At 53.6% G+C, this 25,042-nt stretch overlaps 2 protein-coding genes and 1 long non-coding RNA gene across 11 annotated transcripts in view; 1 reads left to right on the forward strand and 2 right to left on the reverse strand.

The window, feature by feature from the left end:
* LOC111728074 overlaps window positions 1-4,618 on the reverse strand; it is a 46,594-nt gene extending 41,976 nt beyond the window's left edge. Inside the window, exon 1 of the long non-coding RNA XR_002775483.1 lies at window positions 4,530-4,618. This is a non-coding gene — a long non-coding RNA (uncharacterized LOC111728074). The remainder of the gene's footprint in view (window positions 1-4,529) is intronic.
* SLC22A12 (solute carrier family 22 member 12) lies at window positions 4,400-12,239 on the forward strand. 4 transcript variants are annotated; one of them, XM_023518488.1, is made up of 10 exons: window positions 4,400-4,518; window positions 4,595-5,280; window positions 6,051-6,154; window positions 6,605-7,009; window positions 8,754-8,877; window positions 9,003-9,118; window positions 9,716-9,930; window positions 10,338-10,446; window positions 10,675-10,878; window positions 11,385-12,239. In XM_023518488.1, exons 2-10 carry the CDS (start codon window positions 4,879-4,881, stop codon window positions 11,446-11,448), a joined length of 1,743 nt encoding a protein of 580 aa, XP_023374256.1. In that variant the 5' UTR covers window positions 4,400-4,518; window positions 4,595-4,878; the 3' UTR covers window positions 11,449-12,239. The 4 variants fall into 4 exon arrangements, with proteins under 4 accessions (XP_023374256.1, XP_012666053.1, XP_023374257.1 ...); XM_023518489.1 differs by lacking the exon at window positions 4,400-4,518 and having other exon boundaries at window positions 4,542-5,280; window positions 6,006-6,154; window positions 6,605-6,759; window positions 6,841-7,009; XM_003798769.3 differs by lacking the exon at window positions 4,400-4,518 and having other exon boundaries at window positions 4,543-5,280; window positions 6,605-6,759; window positions 6,841-7,009.
* Window positions 12,240-16,119: 3,880 nt separating this feature from the next.
* The window catches only part of NRXN2 (neurexin 2), a 111,058-nt gene continuing 102,135 nt past the window's right edge, over window positions 16,120-25,042 (reverse strand). For 3 of the 6 annotated variants that reach the window (XM_023518522.1, XM_023518521.1, XM_023518523.1), the window contains one exon: window positions 16,984-17,427. In XM_023518522.1, coding sequence (XP_023374290.1) covers window positions 17,123-17,427 — 305 coding nt within the window. In that variant the 3' untranslated portion in view covers window positions 16,984-17,122. Of the gene's footprint in view, window positions 18,010-25,042 lie in introns of all 6 variants that reach the window. The other 3 variants (XM_003798613.2, XM_012810654.2, XM_003798612.1) reach the window with 2 other exon arrangements.

Below are 25,042 nucleotides of genomic sequence, written 5' to 3' on the forward strand. Positions count from 1 at the left end.
CCTTACTGCCCCACCTCAAGTAGCCCCCCTCACTCTCTGCCCTTACCCTGCCTTGTTTTTCTCCAAGGCATGATGATGACTTGGCGTTATGTGACATCTTCTCAGGGAATGAGTCTCCAAACAAACAAGGAAAGCACGTTTAATATCCTCTAAGAGATAAAAGAAATGATTCCACCAATGAAACAGAAAATGGAAAGTAGGAAACAAGAATAGGCAGTTAGAAGAAGAACTTGATTTTGAAATGAAAATTATAAATTCTGAAATGATAATGTCCATGATTTGGGGAATAAAAATCTTCAAAGAAGGGCCAAAGAGCAGAATGAATTCAACTAAAGAGCAAACTACTGAGCTGGACACTGGAACTGAATGTCTCCTACAGGAAGGACATTGATTCCGATGAATTCTGGAATGTGTTGCCATCATGTAACGTAAATGAAGATTGTTTTCTCATTTGTAGTTTCCATACTCAAGAAGCTTCTAGCAGTGGGAAGCTAGACAAAAAATAAGTAAAATATGAATCTCGATAGATGATGGCAAGTGCAATGAAGACAAGAAAAGCAAGAAAAAGAAATAGGGGTGCCAAGGGTGGGGGCAGTAAAAGTTAAGTAGGGTAGTCAGGGAAATCCTCACTGAAAACAGGGATTCTTGACAAAAACGTAAAGGAAGTAAGCCATGGGGATCACTGGGAGATAAGGGCTACGGGCTAGAGGATCAGCATGTGCAAAGGCCCTGAGGCAGAGATGCACCTGGCACATCCAAGGGACAGCGAGGAGGCTGATGGGGCTAGAGTGTAGGAGGAGATGATCTTAGAGCTCTGAGAAGACTTTGGCTTTTACTCTGTGTTAGATGAGGAGTTGCTGGCAGGTATTGGGCACAGAAGTGAATATTTTCTGTGAATAAGTTCTCCTTGCTTATTCCTGCCTATACTTAAGCCTCAGAATATAAATGGAGCCCCATTTTCATACTGTCCTGCTGGCCTTGTTTCCAACCAGTTCCTGGCAGGTAAGGGGACCCCTTCTTTAAAGCTTCTCTGGAACCCAAAACTGATTGGACTCTCGTCCTTTAGGTTTTTGTTAAGAATCCCTGTTTTCAGTAAGGACTTCCCTGACTACCATGAAAAATAGTGAAATAGAATAGTGACAGTGGTCTGACTGAAGTAAAACAGAATCCCTTGCACTATGTGAGGAAAATCAACTACAAGGCTCACAAATGGAAGAAGGAAGGACAATGAAGAGGCCGCTCTAACAACTCAGGAGATGTGCAACAGCAGCGTAAGCAGAGGCAGTGGTGGAGGAGAGAGCATGTGGTGGGCAGGCTGTGAAGGTAGAGCCTGCAGGGCTTCCTGGAATGGTATGGGGTAAGAAAGGAAGAGAAGAGTCAAAGATAGGATGGCGCCTGTGGCTCAGTGGGTAGGGCGCTGGCCCCGTATACCAAGGGTGCTGGGTTCAAACCCAGCCCTGGCCAAACTGCAACAATAAAATAGCCCAGAGTTGTGCAGGCGCCTGTAATCCCAGCTACTTGGGAGGCTGAGGCAAGAGGATCACCTAAGCCCAGGAGTTGGAGGTTGCTGTGAGCTGTGTGATGCCATGGCACTCTACCATGGGCGATAAAGTGCAAAGAAAGAAAGAAAGAAAGAAAAGAAAACAAATCCTAGATGGCTAATAATAAATAAATAAATAAAAAGAAGAAGAAGTGTCAGAGATGACTCCAGGGTGTTGTCCTGAGCAACCAGATGGATGGAGTCTCCAAAAGCAGAGATGGGGATTACCGGAAGAGAAGCACACTTGGGGCGCTCGCCTGTGGCCAAGCTAAGAGTGAGATGTTCTCTGGGCACATAACATCAGGCAGTTGAATTAAAAGTCTACCTCTAAGAAGAGGTTCAGGATGAAGATGTGACTGGGCCAGATGACAGACAAGATAGAAAGAGAAGACCCAGACTGAGCCCTGTGGCACCCACTGTTAAAAGTGTGGGGAGAGGAGAAGAAACCCACCAAGGAGACAGGAGAGCCAGGAGTGTCCCAGAGGCCCAGGGAAGAAAGTATCTTCACAGCAAGAAGGATCAGAGACTGATGGCCTTAAGTGAGATGAGCACTGAAAATGTCACTGAATCTAGAAGTGTGCAAGCCATTGGTGACAGCATGACAGGGGCAAAAATTTTGTTGGAATGAATCCCATAAAGAATGAGAAGAGAGACATTGGAGATAAGTTTCAATAATACTTTCGTAGAATCTTGCTGTAAACAGAAGCCAAAAAGGTAGGCAATAGCTGAAGAGGGAAAAGGGATTCACAGAGAGGACTGGAGAGGAAAAAATGGTATATTTGTACATTGATGAGTATTATCCAGTAGAGTCGAATGGCAGAGAGAGAAGAGAGACATGAGCAGGTGAAGGGAGTGGCCCCTTCACACAGTGAGGGCACACAGTGAGGTTGGTGTGGGTGAGAGAGAGCACAGACAGGGCAGAGGGAAGGCGGAATGGGGGCTCTGAGCCAGGTGGGCTGGTGAGAGAATTAGACTGTTGGCTTCCGATGGCTTCTGTTTACTTAGCCAAATAAGAAAGAAGACCATCTATTGAGAGAAAGGATAAGGAAGAAGGAAGCAGGTTTGGAGAGAGGAAATGGCATAAAATAGCTCCTACTTTGTGTGTTCAAATTTAAGAATAACAGAAATAAAACATATAACTGACAAAGCAAGACAGAGGAAAAACAGAACAAAAAAACTCAATAGATTCAGTAGAAAATAGGGACAAGGAAATAAAGGTTTAAAGACAAAATATGGTAAACAAGAAAATACATCGTAAGTCCAAATATGTCAGTAATCACAGTAAATATGAATAGGTTAATACCATCTAATTAATAGTCAGAGGCTTTCCTTTTGGTTTTTACAAAAGGAGATGTTAAGCTCATTTAGTAGCCCAGACTAATGAAGCTGAACATCTCAGTTACTAAAACTAAGTCTGGATATCTTTATACCAAAGGGTAAACATAATGATTAATGGTTGGTGAATTTAAGAGTGATCTTTATCCTGGTTATACCTTTAAACATGTTCTAAGCTTGGGGGGAGGTATGTAAATTAATTTTATAATCAGGAAAAAGTGAAAAAAGTTTTTAAAAACCTCTCATGCACTTCAGCAAATAGTCATGGAGCTTATATTTGTTGTCCCAATCAGTTTTGGGTTCCAAAGAAACTCTAAAGAAGGGGTCCCTTACTTGCCGGGAACTGGCAAGGACAGGGTGAAAATGGGGACCCACTGATACGCTAAGCCTTAAGTATAGGCAGGAATAAGCAAGGAGAGCTCCCTGGAGGAACTTGTAGTCTATGCAGGATATGGCCCAAATGTGGACCTGGAGACACTGTTCAAGCTATGAGCACGGATAGGGCCCCAGCAAGCCACCACAGGGCACGTAGAGGGAAGCTGTTGATGAGTTGAGTTCACGGTCCAAGGAGGGTAAGAGTCTGTGCTTGGTGGGCTATGTGGAGGGGCAGAGGGAAGGGTAGGTAAGGCAAAAAGAAGCATTTGGGAAGGGAGCTTTTCCTCAAATGGACAGTCTTGTGCCCAAAGCATATGAGAATAAATGGTTGCTGCATTGCACACTTGTACCCACACTCACATGCACACGTATGTGAACACATGTGCACACACCTGTGTACACAGGTATACATACATTTTTTTGGCTGTTTCGTATTCTCTAGCTCTTTAGCCTGGAGAATTAATTGTCCTAACCAAAGGGTGCTGTCTCTGTCCTGGTCCAGCCCTTCCTGACCCCCAGCACATAATGCTCCCAGCCCCCTACCCTGTAAGTATGTGTGCTATTATTGACTGGGACCCCCCCTGAGTTTTAAGCAGGAACTAGCCTGATGGTTTGCAGTGTCAAGGCAGGAAGCCCAGGAAGATGACACCCAGGAGAGGTGGAAAGAGGAAACCTTAGAGGCAAATGAGCCAAATACCTGAGCCGGTATAGTGACCTGAAACAGGAGGCCACAGCCGTGGAGGAGTAGATTTGGGGAGGGGCAGGGAACCCCGGGCAGCTTTAGGTACACTGAGCTTGGGGAGTCTGGGCAGCTTTAGGCACACTGAGCTTGGGGAGTCTGCAGGGTGCCCGGTGACCTTGGGAAGCTCCATAGAGCTCAGGAAAGAGTAGCCGCAGAGGGGGAATGGGTCAGGCACCAACCACAGCAGGTGAGTAGAAGCAAGTCAGTGATGGGCTACAGTCTGAGAGGCCTGGGGACTGGGATGGCTGCCGCTGACACTGGCCACACACAGAGGCCCACACAGCTGCCCCAGCACCAGATCAGGAGAGTCTCCAGCCTGGATCAGCCATCCTGTGAGGAGGGCAGGTGCTGACTAGGAGGGGTGGGTGGGCAGGCACAGCCCAGCAACCCCTCCTCCACCAGCCTGTCAAAGACCAAGGCTGGTGCCACCCCCAGAAGGCCAGAGAAGTTACTGTGGTTTTGAACCATGCCTCCCTCAAGGCCGAGTTAAACTTTGACCGAGGAAATGATTACTAAACCCTATTCCGTAAGTGTTACCTGGTCACACTTTAATTCCAGTTCGAGTGACTTCAATCTCCACATTCTTCACTTTCCAAATTTAGCTTTTCCTGGAGGTTTGGAGCAGCTGTGTCTCTGGGGAGATGTTGGTGGCCTCCGGATCACTCCACAAGTCTCAGTTGGATTTGTCCCGAGTGACAGCCAGTGAACAGATGCCTGGAAAGCCCCAAGTCAGCAAAGCCGGCGGTCTCTGACATGCTACCAGCCACCCAGCGGGAGCAACTGCTGTGGGCACCCTGTGGGGCAAGCCAGTCCTTGCATCAACTCCTTTGCCCGGGGCCAGCCTCTGTGAAGTGGGCACCACCTCTGGGCCCCTTGGCCAGGCTCCATGGCATTTTCTGAACTCTTAGACATAGTGGGTGGCCTGGGCAGGTTCCAGGCTCTCCAGACGGTGGCTCTGGTGGCCCCCATTCTGTGGGTCACTTCTCACAGCATGATAGAGAACTTCTCAGCCACCGTGCCCAGCCACCGCTGCTGGGTGTCCCTCCTGGACAACAACACAGCCCAGGTCAGCGTCCCCAAGGTCCTGGACCCTGGGACTCTTCTGACCATCTCCATCCCACCTGGCCCCAACAACGAGCCCCACAGGTGTCGTCGCTTCCGCCAACCCCAGTGGCAGCTCCTGAACACCAACACCACGGCCACCAACTGGAGCGAGGCAGCCACGGAGCCATGCCTGGACGGCTGGGTCTATGACCACAGCACCTTCACCTCCACCATCGTGACCAAGGTGAGGGCCTCCCCTTCCCCCACCCATTCCAGTCCTGGCACCTTAGAGCTCAGGGTCACAGATCATAGTTGACTGGACACAAAATGGTCCTGTCCTGTGAGGGACATGCCTCCCCAGAGCCCCCTCACTCTTGGCCAGCTTTTAGCCCCTCCGTGTCCACATGGTCCTCTTGGAGACCCAGTGACAGAAATCAGTCTATAGGCAAGGATTGGTTCCCAGGCTCCTGGAAGTGCCAGGGGCACCTGACTGGGCACCTCTGGACATGGGCACCTGGATGTCTCTCTGGCCTCACCCAGTCCAGGCCCTGGGCATTTTTCAGCTGTGACTCCAGGCAAATCAGTCACAAGGGGACTCAGTAACCATTCACTGGATTTTCCAAGGCCAAAACTTACTGGGTACAGGGCAGTCCCAGGCTGCTTCCCAGATGGACATCAGTCAAGGCCAGAGGGAGGGGCCTCTTTGTAAAGAGCAGGAAAGAAGCAGTCTCTGGGGGAGGAGCCAGGAGTGTCAGCTCAGGTGGCCACCACAGAGAAGGGGAAGGGGGCAAGTGAGGCTATAGACCCACTGGGTGATAGGCCTTAGGCAAGGGGTGGCAGGATGCTACACCTGTGGGTGTCATCACTATTCCATGGGACCCTACTCTAAGTCACCTAGAAGTCACCAGGCCAGCCACCCATGCCCAATTCCCTGGGGGCCTCCTATCCATCTCCCCTGTCCCTCACCAGGGCAGCCCCATCCTCATGAGCTCAGTCCTCCTCCTCTCCCACCAGTGGGACCTAGTGTGTGACTCTCAGGCTCTGAAGCCCATGGCCCAATTCATCTACCTGGCTGGGATGCTGGTGGGAGCTGCTGTGTATGGCCCTGCCTCAGACAGGTCAGTACCGGGGGTCTGGGGCAGGCCCCCATTCCCTCACTGCCCCTGCTCTCTGAGGCCTCTGGCCCTAATTGACCCCAATCTGGCCTCTCACAGCCAGGTCTAAAAAGTTCTCTACTTGCCAGGTGTGGGCTTTTGACCTGCCACCCTGTGCTTGTGCTGCCTAAACAAGTCTCATACCCTCTCTGAGCCTGGGGTTCACCAAGTCAAACATTTGCCACTAAATCCCGCCTTTAGCTGCTGCTTGAGAGCCCCTGGTGACAGAGACTTGGGCCCACTGAGCACTCCCTGGGCTCTGACCTCCTTAAGCTTGTGAGTCTTCCTTAGGTGGAGAATGTGGGTCTGGCCCTGGGAGGCCTTCAGTACCCACTTTAGCTCAGCGGGCAAGCAGGTTCTCAGTGGTCCACGGAAGATGCCACAAACCCCACCCCCTCCTGCTGTGTGCCACAGGTTTGGGCGCAAGCTGGTGCTGACCTGGAGCTACCTTCAGATGGCTGTGTTGAGCACTGCGACAGCCTTCGCCCCCACCTTTCCCGTGTACTGCCTGTTACGGTTCCTGCTGGCCTGTGCCCTCGTGGGTGTCATGATGAACACGGCCACTCTCTGTAGGTCCCTGACCTGCTGCCATGTGGAGGTGGGGGGCCTCTATGCCGGTTCCAGAGCTAACCCATTCAGTCTTCTTGCAGTGATAGAGTGGACGTCAGCGCAGGCCCGAGTCTTGGTGATGACCTTGAATGCTCTGGGCTTCAGCTTTGGCCAGGTCCTGGTAACTGCAGTGGCCTACGGTGTGCGAGACTGGAACCTGCTGCAGCTGTTAATCTCAGCCCCCTCATTCCTCTGCTTTGTGTATTCATGGTGGGTGCCCCATGCCCCACCTCAGAGAAGACCCTGCTCACTCTCTACCTAGAAGAATGGGAGACTATCCTTTCCCTGGGACAGAGGGCTGGGGATACCGTAGGCCAGAAGTACATGGGCACAGTGCTCAGCCAGCCCACTCAGGGCCCTCCTACTCAGCCTTCTCCTTCACTCCCCTTTCCTGTCACCTCCCAGCCTGTTCCTCTCTCCTCTGTCTGCCTGTGTTGGCATCCATGCTGCCAGGTTCGTGTCTTGAGCCCCTCCTCCATGCCAAGCATGGCAGCATCAGTCCAGTCTGGGGGAATATAAAGATACAACACATACACACACATGGGGCACAGCCCCAGTCTGCCTCATAGACTGACATTATTTACGCATATGTCTGTCTGCTAGAGGACAGGGAACAGGACCCAGTCATCAGAGCAGACTCCAGAGTCCCCACACAGGCTGGCAGGTATGGGAGGCTGGGAAGTGCCTGCATTGCTCCAAAATAATCAAGCAGGACGCTTCCCAAGCCCCAGGCACAGGGTGGGCACATAAAGCTATAGTATTTATTGGGTGGATAGCCAGATGGATGGATGAATGGCTGGATGAGTGAGTTGGATCCATCCATCCAACAAATAGCTGGCTGATCCTGGCTCATTCATGTACAAGCCCTGCACTTAGTCATCGTTTGGCCATCGTGGCCACCGCAGAAAGGAGCACAACAGAGACCCAGTGGAGGGCAGGTGCCTATAGCCACACTAGTAGGAGGGCTGACTTCACAAACTTCTCCCACACCAGCAGCTGGCAAGGAGTAATAATTAAAGTACAGTCACTCCTCAGAGCAGGAGGTGAGCACATTTCAGGCAGTGGCTCTGCAGAGAGGCCATCACGCCTGCCAGGGGCCTCTGGTAACAAGACTATAGAGGATGGAGGGCAAAGGTCAGCAATGCAAATTCAGGGGGACCCCTCTAGTTCTCCTACACTGATACTAGCACCCTGTTCTGCAAGTTCCAAAGGGGCTCAGGGCCCTGGTGGACATGAAGCCGGTAGCCCCTCCCAGGGGCTCCCTGGGGACAGTATGTCTGGCTGGGGACTTTCATGTACAAAGGCCTAAAAGCAGATGCAGTGCAGAGTAGGGGGTACTGTGGAGCTAGCACTCTGGACAGGGGCTGGGAGAGATGCTGAGGGTGATGATGCCAGGTTGGTGCCAGGGGCTGGGTCCTGCCACAGAGAGCAGAGGGGGTGGGATGTGTGAGGCTCAGCCATGAGGGGTGCACAGGAATGCATGAAGGGATGGGAATTGGTGGCTGGCTGGGTACACACGGAGGGAGATGGTGATGTCAGAGACCCTGCTCCCAGCCCAAGCCCCAGGGGGTGTGGAGCTATTTGCAACAGGAAAATTTGGACAGAAGGACCATATGACATGGGAGATACCAGGACAGTGGGGAACCCTGGTGGCCTCATAGACCAAGGTCCTACAGCCCTTGGGGGTTCTTACTGGGCTGCAGGCCTGGTTCCTGGTAAGGCAGGCCAAGAACTGTGGTCTTGGGAGGAAGGTAGAAGGGGACAACAGGGTGGCTGCCACAAGCCACAGTGCCCTTCATTGCCTGTCCACAGTCCTCAGCCACCATGAGCCTGGAGCCTGTGGACACCAGGGAGGCCACCCCTGTGGGCAGAAGGGACAGAAGGCAGTAAGGCAGGAGTAGGCCAGGCTCCTGGGGCCACAGACAGTGGCCATCCTATGCCCTCTCCACTGCAGGTGGCTGCCAGAGTCAGCACGATGGCTCCTCACCACTGGCAGGCTTGAGCGTGGCCTGCATGAGCTACAGAGGGTGGCTGCCATCAATGGAAAGAGGACAGCAGGGGACACCCTGACCATTGACGTGAGGCAGGGCTAGGCCCTCCCCAAGGCCTGGCCCCTTGAACCCTCAGGTCCCCCTGGGAATATGGTCTAGGGGAGGAGGACCTGCCTGGCACCCCCAGTGCCAATAGCCACCCCACTCTACAGGTCTTGCTGTCAGCCATGCAGGAGGACCTGAGCATGAACCAGGCTCCTTCCAGTCTGGGCAGCCTGCTGCACACACCAGAATTGCGCCTGCGGACCTGCCTCTCCACACTGTGCTGGTAACCACCCCTCACCACCCCCACCCAAGCCCCAGCCCCGGGCTGCCAGCAGCAGGGGACCTGGAGCCAGGCACCGGCTGTAGGGCCTAGGCCTTTGCTGATCCCACCAGCCTGAAAGCACCTCTCAAGGAGGCCTCAGCAGTCATTTCTCCCATCAGTCACACCCAGATAGGAGACAGCACCCAGGCTTAAATAAGTGGGAGAGGACAGTGGGGTGACACAAAGAACAGCATCTCAGGAAGGCACATCCCCTCCGGTCAGAGGGACAGGAGGAGGGAAAGAGTTATCAGAGCCCAGGGCCCAATACCCCCTCCCCAAAGACCATGGATGGAGGGCCTGTTCTGTGACAGCAGAAGCCATGGAAGGGACACAGTCACTCCCAGACAAAGTCCCCAAACAGAGAGGGAGAGAACACCCTGACTTCTCCACAGCTCCCATCAACCAAACTCAATGGGAAACCACATCAATGTAGGGGGTGGTAGGGGAAGAATCTCCCCCCCACATAGAGCCAGCAGCAGAAGGGCCAGACACCGATCTGAGAAGAAACACCAAGCAAGCAGCCCACGCCCCACACTGACCCCTGACCACCATCCCCAGGTTCGCCTTTGGCTTCACCTTCTATGGCCTAGTCATGGACATGCAGGGCCTGGGCAGCAACATCTTCCTGCTCCAGGGGCTCGTGGGGGTGGTGGATATCCCAGCCAAGATCGGTTCCCTGCTGCTGTTGGGCTGCCTGGGACGCCGCCCCTTGCAGGCTCTGTCCCTGATGCTGTCAGGGCTCTGCATCCTGGGCAACGTGCTGGTGCCCCATGGTGAGCAAGTGCCCAGCCCAAGGCTTCCCTACGTGGGGGGCCGGAGCTGGAGCCAAGACCTCGGGCAGGGGCTGGACTATAGCAGGGCCCAGTTAGGAAGGAGTCTACTGGGAGTGGTAGGGAGAGGTCAGTGGGTCAGAGTGCACAGGACAGTGGGAAAGGGTGTGGAAATCAGCTGAGTTCTGAGGGATGGATTGCAGGGAAGGAGACTGGGTTGAGGATGACTTGCAGGGTCTGGGTCTGGGGGCCTGGTGGGAGCAGATGGGGGGGCATGAGGTCACTTAGGACAGGGTAATCTGGGATACCCAGGTGGAGGTGACTCACAATACTCAGCGAGAAGCCACTGGGCTGAAGCCCCTGTCCAGCCCTGGACCCCACTGTTGCACTAACCCTGTGCCTGTCCGCAGAGCTGGGGGCTTTACGTTCAGCCCTGGCAATTCTGGGGCTGGGCTGCATGGGGACTGCCTTTACTTGTATCACCATCTACTGTGGCGAGCTCTTCCCTACAGTGCTCAGGTGAGACCGTACCTGGGCCCCAGGAGAGGGGTGCCCTAGGATTGGGGGCCAGGAAGGGTGTCTTCCCTCAGATCCAATGGTCATGTCATGCATCTTCCCCTGTGGTCTCAGGGCCACTCAGGTGTGTCCCCACCCAGCCTGACCCTGTAGGCCTCTTAGGGCCAAGGTGGGAGGGTCAAGGCCATGGGGAAGCAGAGCCCGCACTCACAGGCACATCTGTGCCTGCAGGATGAGGGCAGTGGGCCTGGGCCAGATGGCAGCCCGTGGGGGAAGCTGCCTGGGGCCTCTGGTCCGGCTGCTGGGGACACACAGGCCCGCACTGCCCCTGCTGATATATGGGACAGTACCAGTGCTGATTGGCCTGGCCGCACTGCTGTTGCCTGAGACCCGGAACCTGCCGCTCCCTGACACCATCGAAGACCTGCAGAACCAGTGAGTGGATTACCAAGCCTGGGATTACCCTTTGTCCCTCCCTCTAAGGCAGCCTGCCACCCACCCTCATCAGTTGGCAGAGGGGGCAGCAGGGGCCCAGAGAAGGGTAGGACTGACCCAGTGTTACACATCTTTGAGAGGAGGGAGACTTAGGGCTGGGTCTTTGACTTATTGTATGGGCTTTGTCCTCTGCCCTTCATTCCACCATTAGAGGCACAGATGGCCCAGCTATGCACAGGTCCACTTCCAAATAGCCAAGAGGAAGGGAGTGTGTAGCCTTTTGTGAGGGAGATGGTGGGCCATTGGGATGTGGTGGCCATTGTCAGGGGCCCTCACCAGCCCCAGACTCTACCACAAAAGTTAGCTCTCACTGCCTACCCGACCCCTACCATGTTCCGAGAGCCGAGTCTTGGGGCTCCAAGAGCCTGAATCCTCAGGATGGGCACAGGGAAAGGGTCAGGGTCACTCTGCGCCCTAAGAGGTAACTCCATGCACTTCCTTAACAGGGCAGTAAAGAAGGCCACGCAAAGTTCACAGGGGCACACTGTCCTGCACTCTACACGGCTCTAGCTTCCTGGAAGCCCACTATGGCTTGGAGGAGAGGAGGAAGAGGTGTAGGAAGAAGAAGAAGAGACTTCTATCCTCTGGAGAGGGCAGAGGGAGAACAAAAGCCTCGTTTCCAGGGGCTGTCCTCTGGGGCCCTCACTCTCCCAACCAGCTATCCCCTCCAGCCGAGCCCTGCCCCTCCCATTGTATGAGGAGCCATCTTCAACACCCAAGGGGCAGAGAGCAGTTTGGTTGACAGGATGTACCCATCACTCCAACCCTCTCTGGTAGCTGGGAAAGGGACAGAGGCCAAAACCAAGAGAAGGGCTGGCCCTGTTCACAACATGCTTCTCACTGCCCACTGTCCACCCATCCACCTGCATGAAGCTGGGAGCTGACCATCACCCGTGGCCAAGACCTCCCTTGACTCCACAACAGCAGTGGTCTCAGCTCCTCAGGTTCACATGGAGGCCTTTGGCAGCCCATCTTGGCTGCTCTGGCCCCTCCCCACTCCTGTGCACACCCCAGCCATACGCCCGCTATGCCCTTAACATAGTCCTCACACCCAACAAACTCCACTCAGCCTCCGATACCCAGGACAGTGACCCACCTTCAGGGGTCCAGGGCCAGGCTGGAGGTAATGATGAAACTCTCACTCACAGTCACTGCTGCACCATGATCACCCTGCCAGCCTGCAAGTTCCCAGAGGGGTGAAGTGGTCCCAATATCCTATGTCCCTGCTCCCACCTAGGACAAGGCTGGAGGTGCACTGGTGTGAGGATGGAATAAAGAGCGAATAAAGGAACCCCCCAAGACTCCTGCCATACCAGTGATGAGCACCTGGTACCTGCCAGGGTCTAGGGAAGGAGGAAAGTGCAGGGCCTCCTTGCCAGGGTGGGCTGTTCCCAAGCCAGTTTCCTGCCCCATGCCAGGCTGCAGGTGCTGCTGTTTCCAGCCCTTGTGGCGAGCCAGGCACTGTGCTGGGGACCTCAAAACATCATCTCATTTCATCTTTTCCTGAACCCCATGAGGTAGATGGTGCCCCATTTTATAGATGAAAAACTGAGACTTGGAGACACAGATTGTCTGTGATACACAGCTAGGAGGTATCAGGAGTCCAACTCTAGTCAGTAGGTCTCCAGAGCCCAACTCTGGTTGCAAGACCCCCATCCTCCCCCTCACCCAGCCTCATAACCCAGGTGTCCAGTGATGGTCCTTAGAACAGTGTCAGGGCCTCATTCCTCTCAGACTGAGCCAGATCCCATGGGGCCCACTGGCCCCACTCACACGAAACACAGCGCAGTGCAGCAGAGACATGGAAGCAGCTAGGAGCCACCTGTGGACATGCTCAGATGGTTCCTGGGTTCACCTTGCCTGTGTCACTCCTTCCAGGCAACTGAGCCCAGGGCCGTGCACCCCCAACCAGTGACATGCACACACAGCTCCTTGTCCCCACAAGATGGGGACCACTCCCTGGCCTGGTCTTGTGAGCCTCTGTGGAGTCATATCCTTTGGCTGTCGGCTTATGACCACCCCAAGACCTTCAGGGCAAAGAGGCAGCAAAGGGGATTTTCTTTTTCTTGTCTTTTTTTTTTTTTGTAAAGTGTCTAAAAATGAGGATGTCCTGCCCTGCCCTGCAGTTCCTATCTTTTGTCTATCTGCTGCCTGGCCGAAACCCTGGGCCTTTCTTACTCTTCCTCAGCATTCTGGGGGCTCCAGGGTGTCCAGAAGCTTCCAGAAGGCAGAAGCCAGGGCCGGTATGGGATGGCTCCCCTGTCCCCCAGGGTAGCCCTCCAGTTCACCTAGTGAGTCAGGGATGTCCACATTCTGAGAGGCATTGCTCCCAGTCTTTCCAGGACCTAAGGCTTAATGGCTTATTTTTTTTTTAAGAGGCAGAGTTTCACTTTGTCACCCTCAGTAGAGTGCTCTGGCGTCACAGCTCACAGCAGTCTCCAGCTCTAGGGCATAGGCGATTCTCCTGCCTCAGCCTCCTGAGTAGCTGGGACTACAGGTGTCTGACGCAATGCCTGGCTATTTTTTGTTGTAGTTTGGCCAGGGCCGGGTTTAAACCCACCACCCTCAGTATAAGGGACCAGTGCCCTACTCACTGAGCTACAGGTGCCACCTGGACTTAAGGGCTTCAACAAGTCACCCCTCAATTAGGCCAACAGGACCTGGAGGCTGGGAAGGCCTCCAGCCCTGTCCCCTCCTGGGAGTGAGAGCATCACTGGGCAGAGTGGGTCCCTGCAAAGCAAGAAGAGGGCTCTCTCAGCAGTCACAGGCCTCATCAGGGGTGCTGCCCAACACAATGGCAGGCCTTCACTTGGGACACACCTTCTGTCTCAGTATGCACTACAGGGGCTCCCAACCTCAGAAGCTGCTGGGGCACCTCACAGTGAAAGAGCTGAGAACACCAGGTGAGGAAAAGAAAAGCCCATAACTGCCCCATTGTCTCACCCCATGGTCACAGAGGCATTGAGCACTAAGGATGGGGAAAGTGTCTTGGGACCCACTTTGTCCATTCTCCTGCCTCCAGCCAAGCTCGAAAGCTCACAGAGAGGGACATGTGAGGAGGGGACAGAACCAGGCCCCTCAGCTCTATACAGCCTCCAGGAGGGTAGCTGCCACCAAGAGCCCCACACTGGCTGGCTTTTTGTGGCCAGGGTAGGTTTGTGAACTTCTTCCCTAAACCCCTGTCCCTGATAACCCCTATCATACCCTGCAAGGACCACCTGGCAAGGAGCCAGGGTGCCAGAATCTCAGCCACTCCCAGGTGCTGCTGGGACTCTCCTGGGGTCACTGCCAGGCTAGCCGGACCCTGAGGAGCTCAGATCAAGCCAAGATGCTAAGTTCAACATCAGAAGCATAAGATGATGAAACCAAGACTAGGATGACCGTTTCTTACAGATAAGTAAACTGAGTCAATGGCCAGGTCTATGGATCTTTCCACTTACAAGCAAGCCCTTGAGATAGGAGCAGAGACAAAGACCAAGTCCAACAGTTATACGGCCAGACTGAGGCCTCTCCTTCCAACTCCTGGACTGTCCATCTTTCTGCCCCTCTACCCTGATAGACTGCCCCCTACCCCGTTCAGAGCCATTCTAGAAATTTGTGGAGTAGGGATGTTCCTTCTATCCCTGATACCAAGGAGCTCCTGCCTACCTATCTTTGTTTTCTTTGCCTAGTGGTGGTGGGAAGAAGGGAACCTGAGATGTCTCCCCCTTGGGCAGAGAACAGCAGCAGAGGACCCCAGGGGTCCCCATCCTCAGGACATTCTGGCAAGATTGCCCCAAGTTAGGGCCTCTCCCAGACTCCCACAGGAGCTTAGAGCTGACTTTGGTGACTGTGAGCAGTTGGGGGACAGGCAGGGCCTAAGCCTCACCCTAGGACTGGTTCAGGAGGGCAAGGAGGGACTGAGTCCACAGAAAGCTACATCTGGAGTTGGGCAGGGGAGGACCAGTTCTCACACTTGAGAGGACTTTGGGGAAGAACCTCAAGAGATCCTAGAAGACACCATGGTGGGGAGGGTCTGAAGACAAAGCTTTCCTTCCAGAATGCAGGGCAGGAAGAGAGAGAAAGGAGGCCAACTTGGGCCCTCTGGAGATTGGTACCTGCTGCTTCCACCAAGGGACATCCCCCAGCTGAATGGTGGGGCTCTTGCAGGCATCAAGGGGTCTGGGTTTAAAGGTAGACCAGGCTTTAGAACAGGAAAATGTCTCGAGAACAAGCTGGCAGCATCGAGTCACCTACGGATGAAAGATAATGACATAGAATTGGGCAGGCCAGGGGGCCAGGGTGACAGTGAGCCAGGGGCGTAAGCAGCAGAGCCAGGTGGGGAGGCCTGAGAGATGAGAAGGGGGAGGACAGATGAATCCAGACAGAAGCCCTGAGTAACACCATGTGGCTAAGTCACATCTCATGTGTCTAGAGGCATGAAAACCCACCCGAGACCCAGACCCACCCTCACTTTCTGCTTCTGGCAACACTGCACACGTGGGTCTCTGTTCTTACAGCTGAGGAGCTTAATAAACACAGACTAATTTGTTAATGTGTCTGGGACCAGGGACCTGTCCAGGTCTCCATGAAGGAGTTAACACTGTGGATGAGGTGGCCAGCTCTGTTTCCAGCTTCAGTTCCAGTAGCTACCCACAGCCAAACAGAGCGGATTTGGGAGTAGGGAAGATTCCAAGGTCCAAAATCCCTAAAGGCACAGGGGAAGGAACAGAGACCCTGGAGTCAGGGAGAACTGAAGGCCCCTTGGACTCAGCCATTGATTGATTGGCCTTAAGACCTGGGACCAGCCTCAGAAGCTCTCGGAACCTAGCAATCACCCAGGAATCACTCCCTTCTCCAAGGGCTGTTGAAAGGATTAGGTACACATTGCCCCAGAGGAGTGGGCTCTTTCTAGCCACCAAGGGGCAACATGAAGCCTCAGGAATCGGGAACTGTCTGCCTTCCAGAGAAGCGAAGGTCTGTGGAACCAGACCAAAGATCAGCCATGTTTCCTGTCCCTGTCCTCCGCCCAGCAGAGGAACAGGGTGAGACAAAGACAGGCCATCCCAAGAGCTCAAAGCCATATTCAGCCCAGTGGTCTGAGGGTGACTTACCAGCTCTCATGGACTCCAATTTAGGTCTAGACCCCAGCCCAAAGCCAGGACCTTAGAGCACCCACCCCCCAAAAACTGCACAGGACCGTTGGAATTTGGAAAGTTTTTGTTTTCTTTTTCCCACACATTTCCGGGGTTGGGGTGTTTTCCAAGACTCAGACACATTTGTTAACAAAGAGAGAAAAAAACTGGGGGAGCAGGGAGCCCGTGGGCAGAGAATGACCCCAGCAGTCCGCGGACAACGCCTCACTCCTCTTCCCTGCTGCCCGCGCCCAAGGGGTGCCACAGGCTGCTGCTCGTGGTATCTAGAGTATTTGTCTTTAATATATATCTGCATTTGCCTTTCCCACCCCCCGCCCCCCACCCCTGCTCCTCCAGCAGCTTCCCCATCAATGCACGTCGCCCGGCAGCACACACAGAGCAGGCCTTCAGCCAGGCCCAAGCCCCTTCCCTGGGCAGCACCAGGCAGTGTTGGGACACTGGGGACAGTCCCCTGCCCCCACACGCCTTGAACACCCACTGGGCCACTTGGCCCACCCTCCCGCCCTTCTCCCACCAACTCTGGAAACCCAAAGAGAGGAAAGGAAGGGAGAAAACAGACACACAAAAAAGGAGAAGTGGGGAAGGAGGGTAGGGACAGACACAGCAAGCCTGGGATGGGGACTGGAGGGCTTGGGTAGAGAAGGAAGGCAGGAGGGACAGAGGGAGGAAGAAGAAAAATCGAGGAAAATTAACAGGACGAATATTGGACACTTTTACAAAACACCCAGCCTTCCTTCCCGCCCAACCCCACCAAAATAAAACTACCCCCCTTAAAAAAATAAATCAACCCAGGGCTGTGAGCACGTGCCCTGCCTGGCGGGTGCAGAGCTGAGGGACAGCCAGCCCCAGGACTGAGAGGCCGCCTGCGGAAGGCAGGAGGAAGGGGGCGAGCACGGGGTTTTTCCTTTTCTTTTTTTGCGTTTCCTCTTCGTGAGAGAAGCCTGAGGCAGCCAGAGAGAGGGTCCCCAGGCCCCGGCAGGGAGAGGACCGCACCCTCCTCCTGGGCCCTCCTGGGAGGGGCGGCTGGCAGTGGGTGCCGTGCCAGGGGCTCAGACATAATACTCCTTGTCTTTGTTCTTCTTGGCCTTGCTGGGCGTCTTGGGGGCGGCTTGGGCCTTTTCTTTCACCACCGCCCCATTGCTCTGGGCCGAATTACTGATGTAGTTCCGGCTCTGGTCCACCTGGTAGGAGCCCTCGTCTCGGTTGCGATACTTGTACATGGCATAGAGGAGGATGAGGATGCAGAGTGCCGCCGCCGCCACGATGCCCACCACCATGCCCGTGGTGCTGCTGGACTCCCGGATCACCTCCACTGCGCCCGGCGGGCCCCTTTCCCCAGGCCCCGTGGGGTTGGCTGTGGGCAGATGGGGAAAGCCGGGGGCTGAGGTCACGCCAGGGCGCAGGGGAGGAGGCCTCCGCGGCTCAAAGGACGTGGGGGCCCCGGGCCCCAGGGGTGGGTTCTCCAGCAGGGGCTGCAACGGGTCTCGGTGGTTCATTTTGCCCGCTGGCAGGTTGGGAGCTGGGGCTGAGGGGGCGAGCAGCACCCCAGGGGCACCTGTGGCCCCATCTGTCCTGAGGTTGGGTCGGGGAGCGGGTTTGCGGGGTGACAAGAGGGTGGTGCGGTCCGTGACCAGGGGAAAAGTGGTATAAAAGTCCTCGTCGTCCGTTGGGGGGAGGCTGGAGTCAAAGACCTCCCCAGAGGCGAAGCCCGAGGCCTCGATGGGCTCTTCGCAGTCGCTGTCGTCCCGCTCAGCCTGGCATGGCCCCCCCGAGGGCGGGCGACGGGCCGCCGGAGGGGGCAATGTGTCTTGGGTGGCGCCCACGCCCGTGAGGAAAGGATAGAAGGTGGGGGGTGGGGGCACGAAGGGGGACCGGGTGGCCACGGGAGGGGGGTCTAAGGAATCCTCCGTGATAATGGGCAATATTAACTCTCCTCCTAGAACAAGAGAGAGAAGAGAAAAGACAGGGCGTCAGCGAGGGCCAGGGCGCAGACGGCCGGCACAGAGAGAGAAACAACAGCCTCACACACCCAAATCGGTTCCAATTGGCTTTGGCGGAGACTAGAGCGGGCCGGGCCCGCCCGCCAGCCGGCCGGAGCTCTGCGCTTTAAGCGGGCAGCGGCTCGGATGCCCTGGGCACCCCACACACGGGTTCTGTGACTCTGGGTTTTGGTCTTTTGTTTGTCTTTAAGAAACCAAAAGGAACAGAAAGGAAAGGAAATCGAAAAGAAACGGAAAAAAAACTCTACTGTTTTAAGGCTTTAAAAACAGATACAACAGCAGCATTTAAACAAACCTAACAACAATATCTTTTAGGGTTTTTTCTAGATTTTTCTCTTTTTTTGCTTTTTTTTTTTTTTTAAAAAAGAAGATAGCATACCACGGAATTCAGGCAACTTACATCAACAAATAGGCCGTGTGATTTTAGCATGAAGAAAAAAATTACAAACAGAGCTGTGTAAGCGGGTTCTCCCGGAAAAAAATAAGAAAAAACAACTTTTCCGTACAACGTTTTCTATCTTTTTGGTATCTCCCTCCCTCACACTTTTCTCCCTGGATAGCTTCCTTCCTCCTGAATACTTCCTCCCTCACTAGTGCCCTCTTCCCCTCATTAAACACAAAGCTGAAATCTGTGCAGTGCAGTCTGGGGCTGAGGAATTGTTACCACCACTTGGTGTCAGCGTGTGGGGTGGGAGAGAACAGTGGGAAGGAGGGCTTGGACAGGAGGAACATGATAGGCTGCTATGTAGGAACTGCTACATGGGTGAGAGGATTTGGGAGGGGATGGCCATGGGAAGGGGCTTGGAAGGCTGATTGCAGGTTGGCTGTGGGAGAGGGGACATTGAAGGTGAGAGGTGAGGAGGCCCATGAGGAAGAGCAGACAGGGAGGACTCAGACAACTGGTGCAGGGTCGCATCCCATAGGACTCGAGGAGGAGTGAGGAAGAGCCATGTGGAGGCAGGAAGATGGGGGTGGGGGGATGGAGAGAGATGGGCATGGCCAGGTGACTCCTGAGCTAAGCCTAACTCCCCAACTTTCTCTTTCTTCACCCTCCACCTCTGACCCCCACTGACTTCCCCCCTCCCCCTCCCCAGAACCCCCATGGGCCGCCAGGACCTGGCCAGGGCTTGACTGCCTCTGGCCCTCTTATTATTGTTAAAACAATAATAAAACAACGGAAAGAAGAAGAAAGCAAAAAAAGAAAAGAAAATACATACACAGCCATCTGGGAGGGAAGCACTTGCTAAAATAGGGCCCAGGGGAACTAGTGGAAAGGGCCTTGTGAAGGGGAAAGTAGGTATCCCTCTCCCTGGGTCAGATAACTGGAGTTCCCTGGGCAGAAACTGCAATTCCCATCAGCCCCCAAGGGTGAAAATTACAACTCCCATTAGCTCTTAGAGGGGTGGGGACCACAACTCCCAACAGTCCCTGGGTCAATAACTACAACTTCTATCAGCCTCCTTGGCCTCTCAAATCAAAGTAGTGCAATCCACTGGCCTGGGGTAGAAGGGAGATGGAGCTGGCTCTAGGTGGCTGGTGGGAAGCCTCCCTCCTTTTGCAGGGGCTTATCTGGGCCTAGTAGGTCTGGAGGTTTCCTCTCTGGCTCTTCCTCCAGCACAGCCTAAGCTCTGCCCACACCTGGGAACCTCTCCCTGGTCTCTGCAAGGTGTAGTCTTCACAGATCATGCCCACAAGCCCCCAGCCCCTGGGTGGTAAGCATACCTTGGTCTTCACTGCCAGATTGCACCTGTCCCATCGCACCCCGCCCCTGCAGCCAGGCCAGCCACATTCAACCTTGGTATCTTGGAGCTTTTCTCCTGCCCCTAACCAACCACCCCACAGCCCTCTACCTGGGCACCAAGTTCAAATACCTATGCTGACCCTTCAGATCAAGCTCCAGCAATCTCACAGATTCATTTTTGGCCATACCAGGCAGCTCACAGCCAAGATTTCAGAGCCTTGCCCCAGGGTGCTCATCCTACCAGGCTCTAATCTCCTAGGCTGGGGCTCACCTACATCCCAAATTTTGAAGCCTCAGGCCCTGGCCCTCCAAAGGCTCAGCACAATGAAAAACTGAGCCCAGAGCAAAGAAACATGTTTTGTGGTGCCAGGACGTCCTCCTCCTGCTTGTTATGGATGAGGATGCTTAGGCCTGGATGGGCAGAACTTCCCAAGGTCAGCACGTGTTGGTGTCAAGCAAGGTGAATGAATGGACTGTCCAGTCCCTGCTGTGGCTCTCAGAGGCCAGGTCTCTTGAGGCACCTAGTAGAGCCTGAATTCTCACCCCCATCCTTGCCTCAAGGAAGCTGTGGGAACACTTGATTCTTGGCTTAGATGCTAATCTGAGAGGGTGAACACCTGCTGTCACTGAGTTCCTGTGTGACTGTGAGCAAGTTTGTTCGACTCTCTGGGCTTCAATTTTGTCATCTATAAAAGCAGAAAATTGTACTATAGCCCCAGAGTGAGGCCATCTTATAGAGGAGTAGTGGGTCCTCCCATCCCCACCTGAGCCCTCAGACTCACCAAAAGACAGCCCAGTACCTTGGTCCCCAGGTAAGGGACAAAGTCAGCTGTCAGCGCCCAGCCTCCTGCCCCTCTCCCCTCCAGGTAGCTGTAGCATTTGGAAACACTCACAGATATACACTTATCACAGATGCCACCCACCCTCCACTTCTCTGTATCCTAAGAAAAATGGAATTTCCATGCATGTTAGTTTTGCTTACTAGAGAATTCCATCCTGACCAAGGAGACCAGTCATTCCCGAGAACTTCTTCCTCCCCATTCTCCTTCCTCTGGGGATTGCTGGCCCAATAAGATGGGCCTTTTTCTGCTTTTAGAGCACACAAGGCCCCTAAATGGTAATCTATCCAAGGACACCATCCCCCATAAGCAAGGTGTGCCCACCCCTGAGTATAGACCTGAGGCTGACAGAGTCCAAGACTAAGCAGTTAGTTGGATTAGGCGCTACCCGCCAGTGCTAGAGGAGCAAGACAGCCACTACCTGACAGCACATTTCTTGTGGGTTTAAGAAAAGGCATCTCAACGTAGACACAACCCTGCAGGTGCATACTTTGACACACAGCACCTCTGTGCAAAACAGGCAAAAAGCTTTCTCTCCTCCCAGTGGACACAGCCCTGTCCTGGGACCCAGGACATATGGCTGAGAAGCAGAGCACTGGCCAGATTTCAGCCCCTACTCACCTGTCCAAGCAGAGAACCACTTGTGCCACTGAATGTGGCCTCAAAGATGTGTCCCACCCCACCCTTAAACCCCTACACAGGGCAGTGGCAGGTGTAGTTTCAAGGTCAGAGAAAGTGAGACAGAGTGTGGGGTGCAAGCACATGCACACACATGCACGTACACTCTGAGGGCACGTGTTTCTGTGCACTTGGGCATATGTCCCTAAGCACATGTGTGTGAGTATGAATGTCAACCTTGATGGCTCTAAGCATTGAGAGTGTGCATGTCAGACCTGTGGTTCTAGCATGGTCTGCCAGTCCCTGAGCTTGATCTGAGCTCAGCATGCACACATGATACAGGAATATGTCCCTGAGAACATGTGACTGCACCACTGTGGATCTGGGCACATATGGTGCTCCTCTGTGAACATGTCCTTCACCGAACTCATTTTCTTCTTCTGGGCAGCTAGACTACATTCCCCAGCATCCTTTGCAAATAGGTATGGCCATGTGACTGAGCAGTGGGCACTGCCATACCAACAGCCTCCTGTGTGCCTTCTTCCATGCTCCTTCTTTTGCAGTGACCTTGGAAACCACGTGCTGACATCAGAGATACCACAGATGTAAGGAGTATGGGCTCCTGAAGCACCCCTGGTAGCACAGCCACCTGTTGACCAGGAGCACCCAGGTAGAGCACACCTGAGTGGGAAAGTTCTCTCGAATTAACCACTTAGATTTGAGGCTTAGCTGTTACAGAAATAAAAGTTACTTTGATTAATACAGGCCCTGGCACCAGAAATGGGTGTCAGACGGTAACAAAAACCTATGGCACTCACATGACAATCCAGGGAATCAATTGTGGAGGCTGGGAGAATGCAGACCCATGTCAATGGTGGCAAACTGTTTGGTACACACCACTGTTTTTGGTGACCCCAAGGGGGGTATGAAGGGGAAGGGCTAGGGAAGGGCTCAGGGACCATGCTCATTTTTACTTTCTACTTTTGGCAATATCATACAAGGAGACAAACTCAGGCAAGAACTGGCTAGTTTGCAGGCAGACGTAAGGGAATAGGGAGTGGGTCCTTTAAACATCACAAGAGCCACTGCTTCCAAACTCTAATGGAAGGAAAACTAAAAACAGCTCAGAGGCCCAGTACAGCTTCTCATCCAAATAAGAACACTCAGCCTCCCTCTATAAGGCTTAGGGGGTGGCCTCCTCACCTATTGTTTAGAGACTGTCCCCACTATACTAAGACGAAGAGGCATGGGCAGAGTGACAAGGAAATAAACAGAGCTTGAGAATTGTGTCTAGGAACCAACTCTGGGCTTCAGGCCCTGAATATGCATGAGCAAGGATAGGCCTCAAGGCTATGGCACCCCTAAGGAGGACATTATTCCCTAAGCCCACTTCAGACACAGCCATGGAGGAGGAACACTGGGGAGAACTCCCCAGAGGGCAGAGCCAGGGGCCCCAGCTAGAAGAGGGTCTCCCAGAGAGCAGAAGGCTCCTCAGTGCTGGTATCTGCTGGTGTCTTCATCTTTCCCCCCTCCTTTTTTTTTTTTTTTTTTTTTGTTGTTGTTGTTGAGACAGAGTCTCACTTTGTCACCCCCGTAGAATGCCATGGCGTCATAGCTCACAGCAACTTCAAACTTTTGGGCTCAAGTGATTCTCTTGCCTCAGCTTACCTAGTAGCTGGGACTACAGGCACCTGACACAACACCCGGCTATTTTTTTTTTTTTTAGCAGGCCTGGGCCAGGTTCAAAACCACCAGCCCCAAAGCATGTAGCCAGCACCCTAATCGTTGAGCTATCGGCGCCCAGCCATCTTTCCCTTTTTGAATGGGAGTGTGTCAGGGCTGTTGTCTCTGCCTCACCATTGCATTCTGGGTGTGTAGGGCTCTGGGGGCAGTGATATAAACCATCTTTGTAGTTCATTAGTCTCCACACACAGAGGTCCCCAGCACAGAGGAGCCAGGTCTGTTTGAGATATAGTAGCTGCCACATCCCAGACAGCCTCAGCTTTGAGATGAGTCCCCTAACTGGTGGGACTTTGGGTTGTCTACTGTGATGACCTGAAGGCCAGAATGACAAATAATTCACTAACTGGTCCCTAAATCTGTTTCTGCTTCCTCCTGGTGACACAACAAGGCCATACCTCCTGGCCTCCCTGGAAACTAGATTGGGCCCTAAGACTAGCTCTGGATGACAGAATGTGGGCAGGAGCAATGGGCACCTCTCCCAGGCCTGGGCCAGAAAAACCTCCCTTCATGAATCCAGGCTGGGTCTCCTTTCGCCACAACTTGTGAAATCACCTTTTGAAGATGGTGCAGCCACAAGAGGGAAGGGGACCAGGCCCCAAGTCATTGCTGCCCACCAATTAGGAACCCTTGTGTGTAACTTCAGTGAATGAGAAATACATCTCTGTGTTAAACCACAAATATGGTGGCATTTGTCTGTTACAGTAGCTAGTTTGACCTTGCCACCCACTGGGAATCTGCATGCACCTGTGCCTCTGTGGGCCTGAGCAAGTGCGTCTATGACTGTGGAGCCAAGCCCACATATACTTCTGCAAGTCTGAGCACAAATGGGCCTGAGTGGATCTAAGTACACATACGTGTACATGTGTGCCCTCGTGGGTGTGAACAGCTAGCTGTGTGTACTCAGATGAGTGTGAACATACAGGCATGACTTATACTGGGAGTGAACATGTATGCATGCCCCACAGGTCTGAGGATGTGTGTACCCTTCTCTGGGCTGCTGTGTGGGTACCTCCAGGCACAGAAGTGCACCCATACCAGGAGCACCTGTGTGAGCCAGTGTAGGCCTGAGAGTGTGCATGCACATGCATGTGTGCACACACACACACCTCTCTGGGGGTCTGAGTACAGGCACCTGCTCTCCTGGTCGATATGTAAATATATATTCTTCTGTGAGTCTGAACCACATGTGTGTTTCCCAGGTGCTTGTGTATAAAGCACAGTGGGATTAAGTACACACATGCCTGCCTGCAGGGGTTCAGGCACTTATGTCTGAGCACAAGTATACACGAAAGCAGAGACTCAACACGTGTGAGCTTGTGGGCCTCTCACAGACATGGTGTGGGGAGATGAGGGTCTGTGAGGCTGAATAAACTGCATGTGTGTGGCCTCAGAGCAAGCACACACACTTATATGTATGCCAGGGCCTTGTGAGTCTTAGTGCATATGCACGCCTCTGTGTACATGTGGCCTGCTGCCACTGTGGCACTGAATACACATGTTGGTGCATGAGCACATCCCTCATCTTGTGAGTACACTTGGGTAGAAGTGGGACACAAGTGTACCTCCGTGAGTCTGGGATGGATGTGCCCCTCTGTGAATACAAGTGTGCATGTGTGCACATGCACTTCAGTGGGTCAGAAGACATTGTGCACACACCTGACCTGAAAGTGCACACAGGTCTCTATGGCTCTAAAATGTGTGTCTGTAAATCTGTGGTCCAAGCACTGGTGTGAGCGTACATTATACAGGTGGATATGTACATGTGTGCCTGCCTATCAGCAGAACGTGGATGTGTATTCTGTGAGCCCAAAGACATGTCATAAGGTATGTGTCTCACTGGGTCTGAGCACACATGTGCACACATTCAGGTCTGAACACCTACCCATGCATCCCACATGTCTGCAGCATGCAAGTATGTCTGTGTCTGAGCGTGTCTGTGTGATTCTGAACATTTGGCACTCATGTCAATAGACGTGTGTGTGTAAGTGCCTCAGTGGGCTCAAGCATGCCCACTTTATGCCCACTGTA

This window comes from Otolemur garnettii, unplaced genomic scaffold (assembly GCF_000181295.1).
Source record: "Otolemur garnettii isolate 467f Iridium unplaced genomic scaffold, OtoGar3 scaffold00140, whole genome shotgun sequence".
Lineage (NCBI taxonomy): Eukaryota > Metazoa > Chordata > Mammalia > Primates > Galagidae > Otolemur > Otolemur garnettii.

What these genes read in the sequence shown, in the direction of transcription:
- SLC22A12 (XM_023518488.1), top strand. Translation starts at nt 4,879, where the DNA reads ATGGCATTTTCTGAACTCTTAGACATAGTGGGTGGCCTGGGCAGGTTC. An exon ending in CCTCCACCATCGTGACCAAG is followed by an intron (nt 5,281 to 6,050) that starts GTGAGGGCCTCC and finishes CTCTCCCACCAG; the next exon opens with TGGGACCTAGTGTGTGACTC. An exon ending in TATGGCCCTGCCTCAGACAG is followed by an intron (nt 6,155 to 6,604) that starts GTCAGTACCGGG and finishes TGTGTGCCACAG; the next exon opens with GTTTGGGCGCAAGCTGGTGC.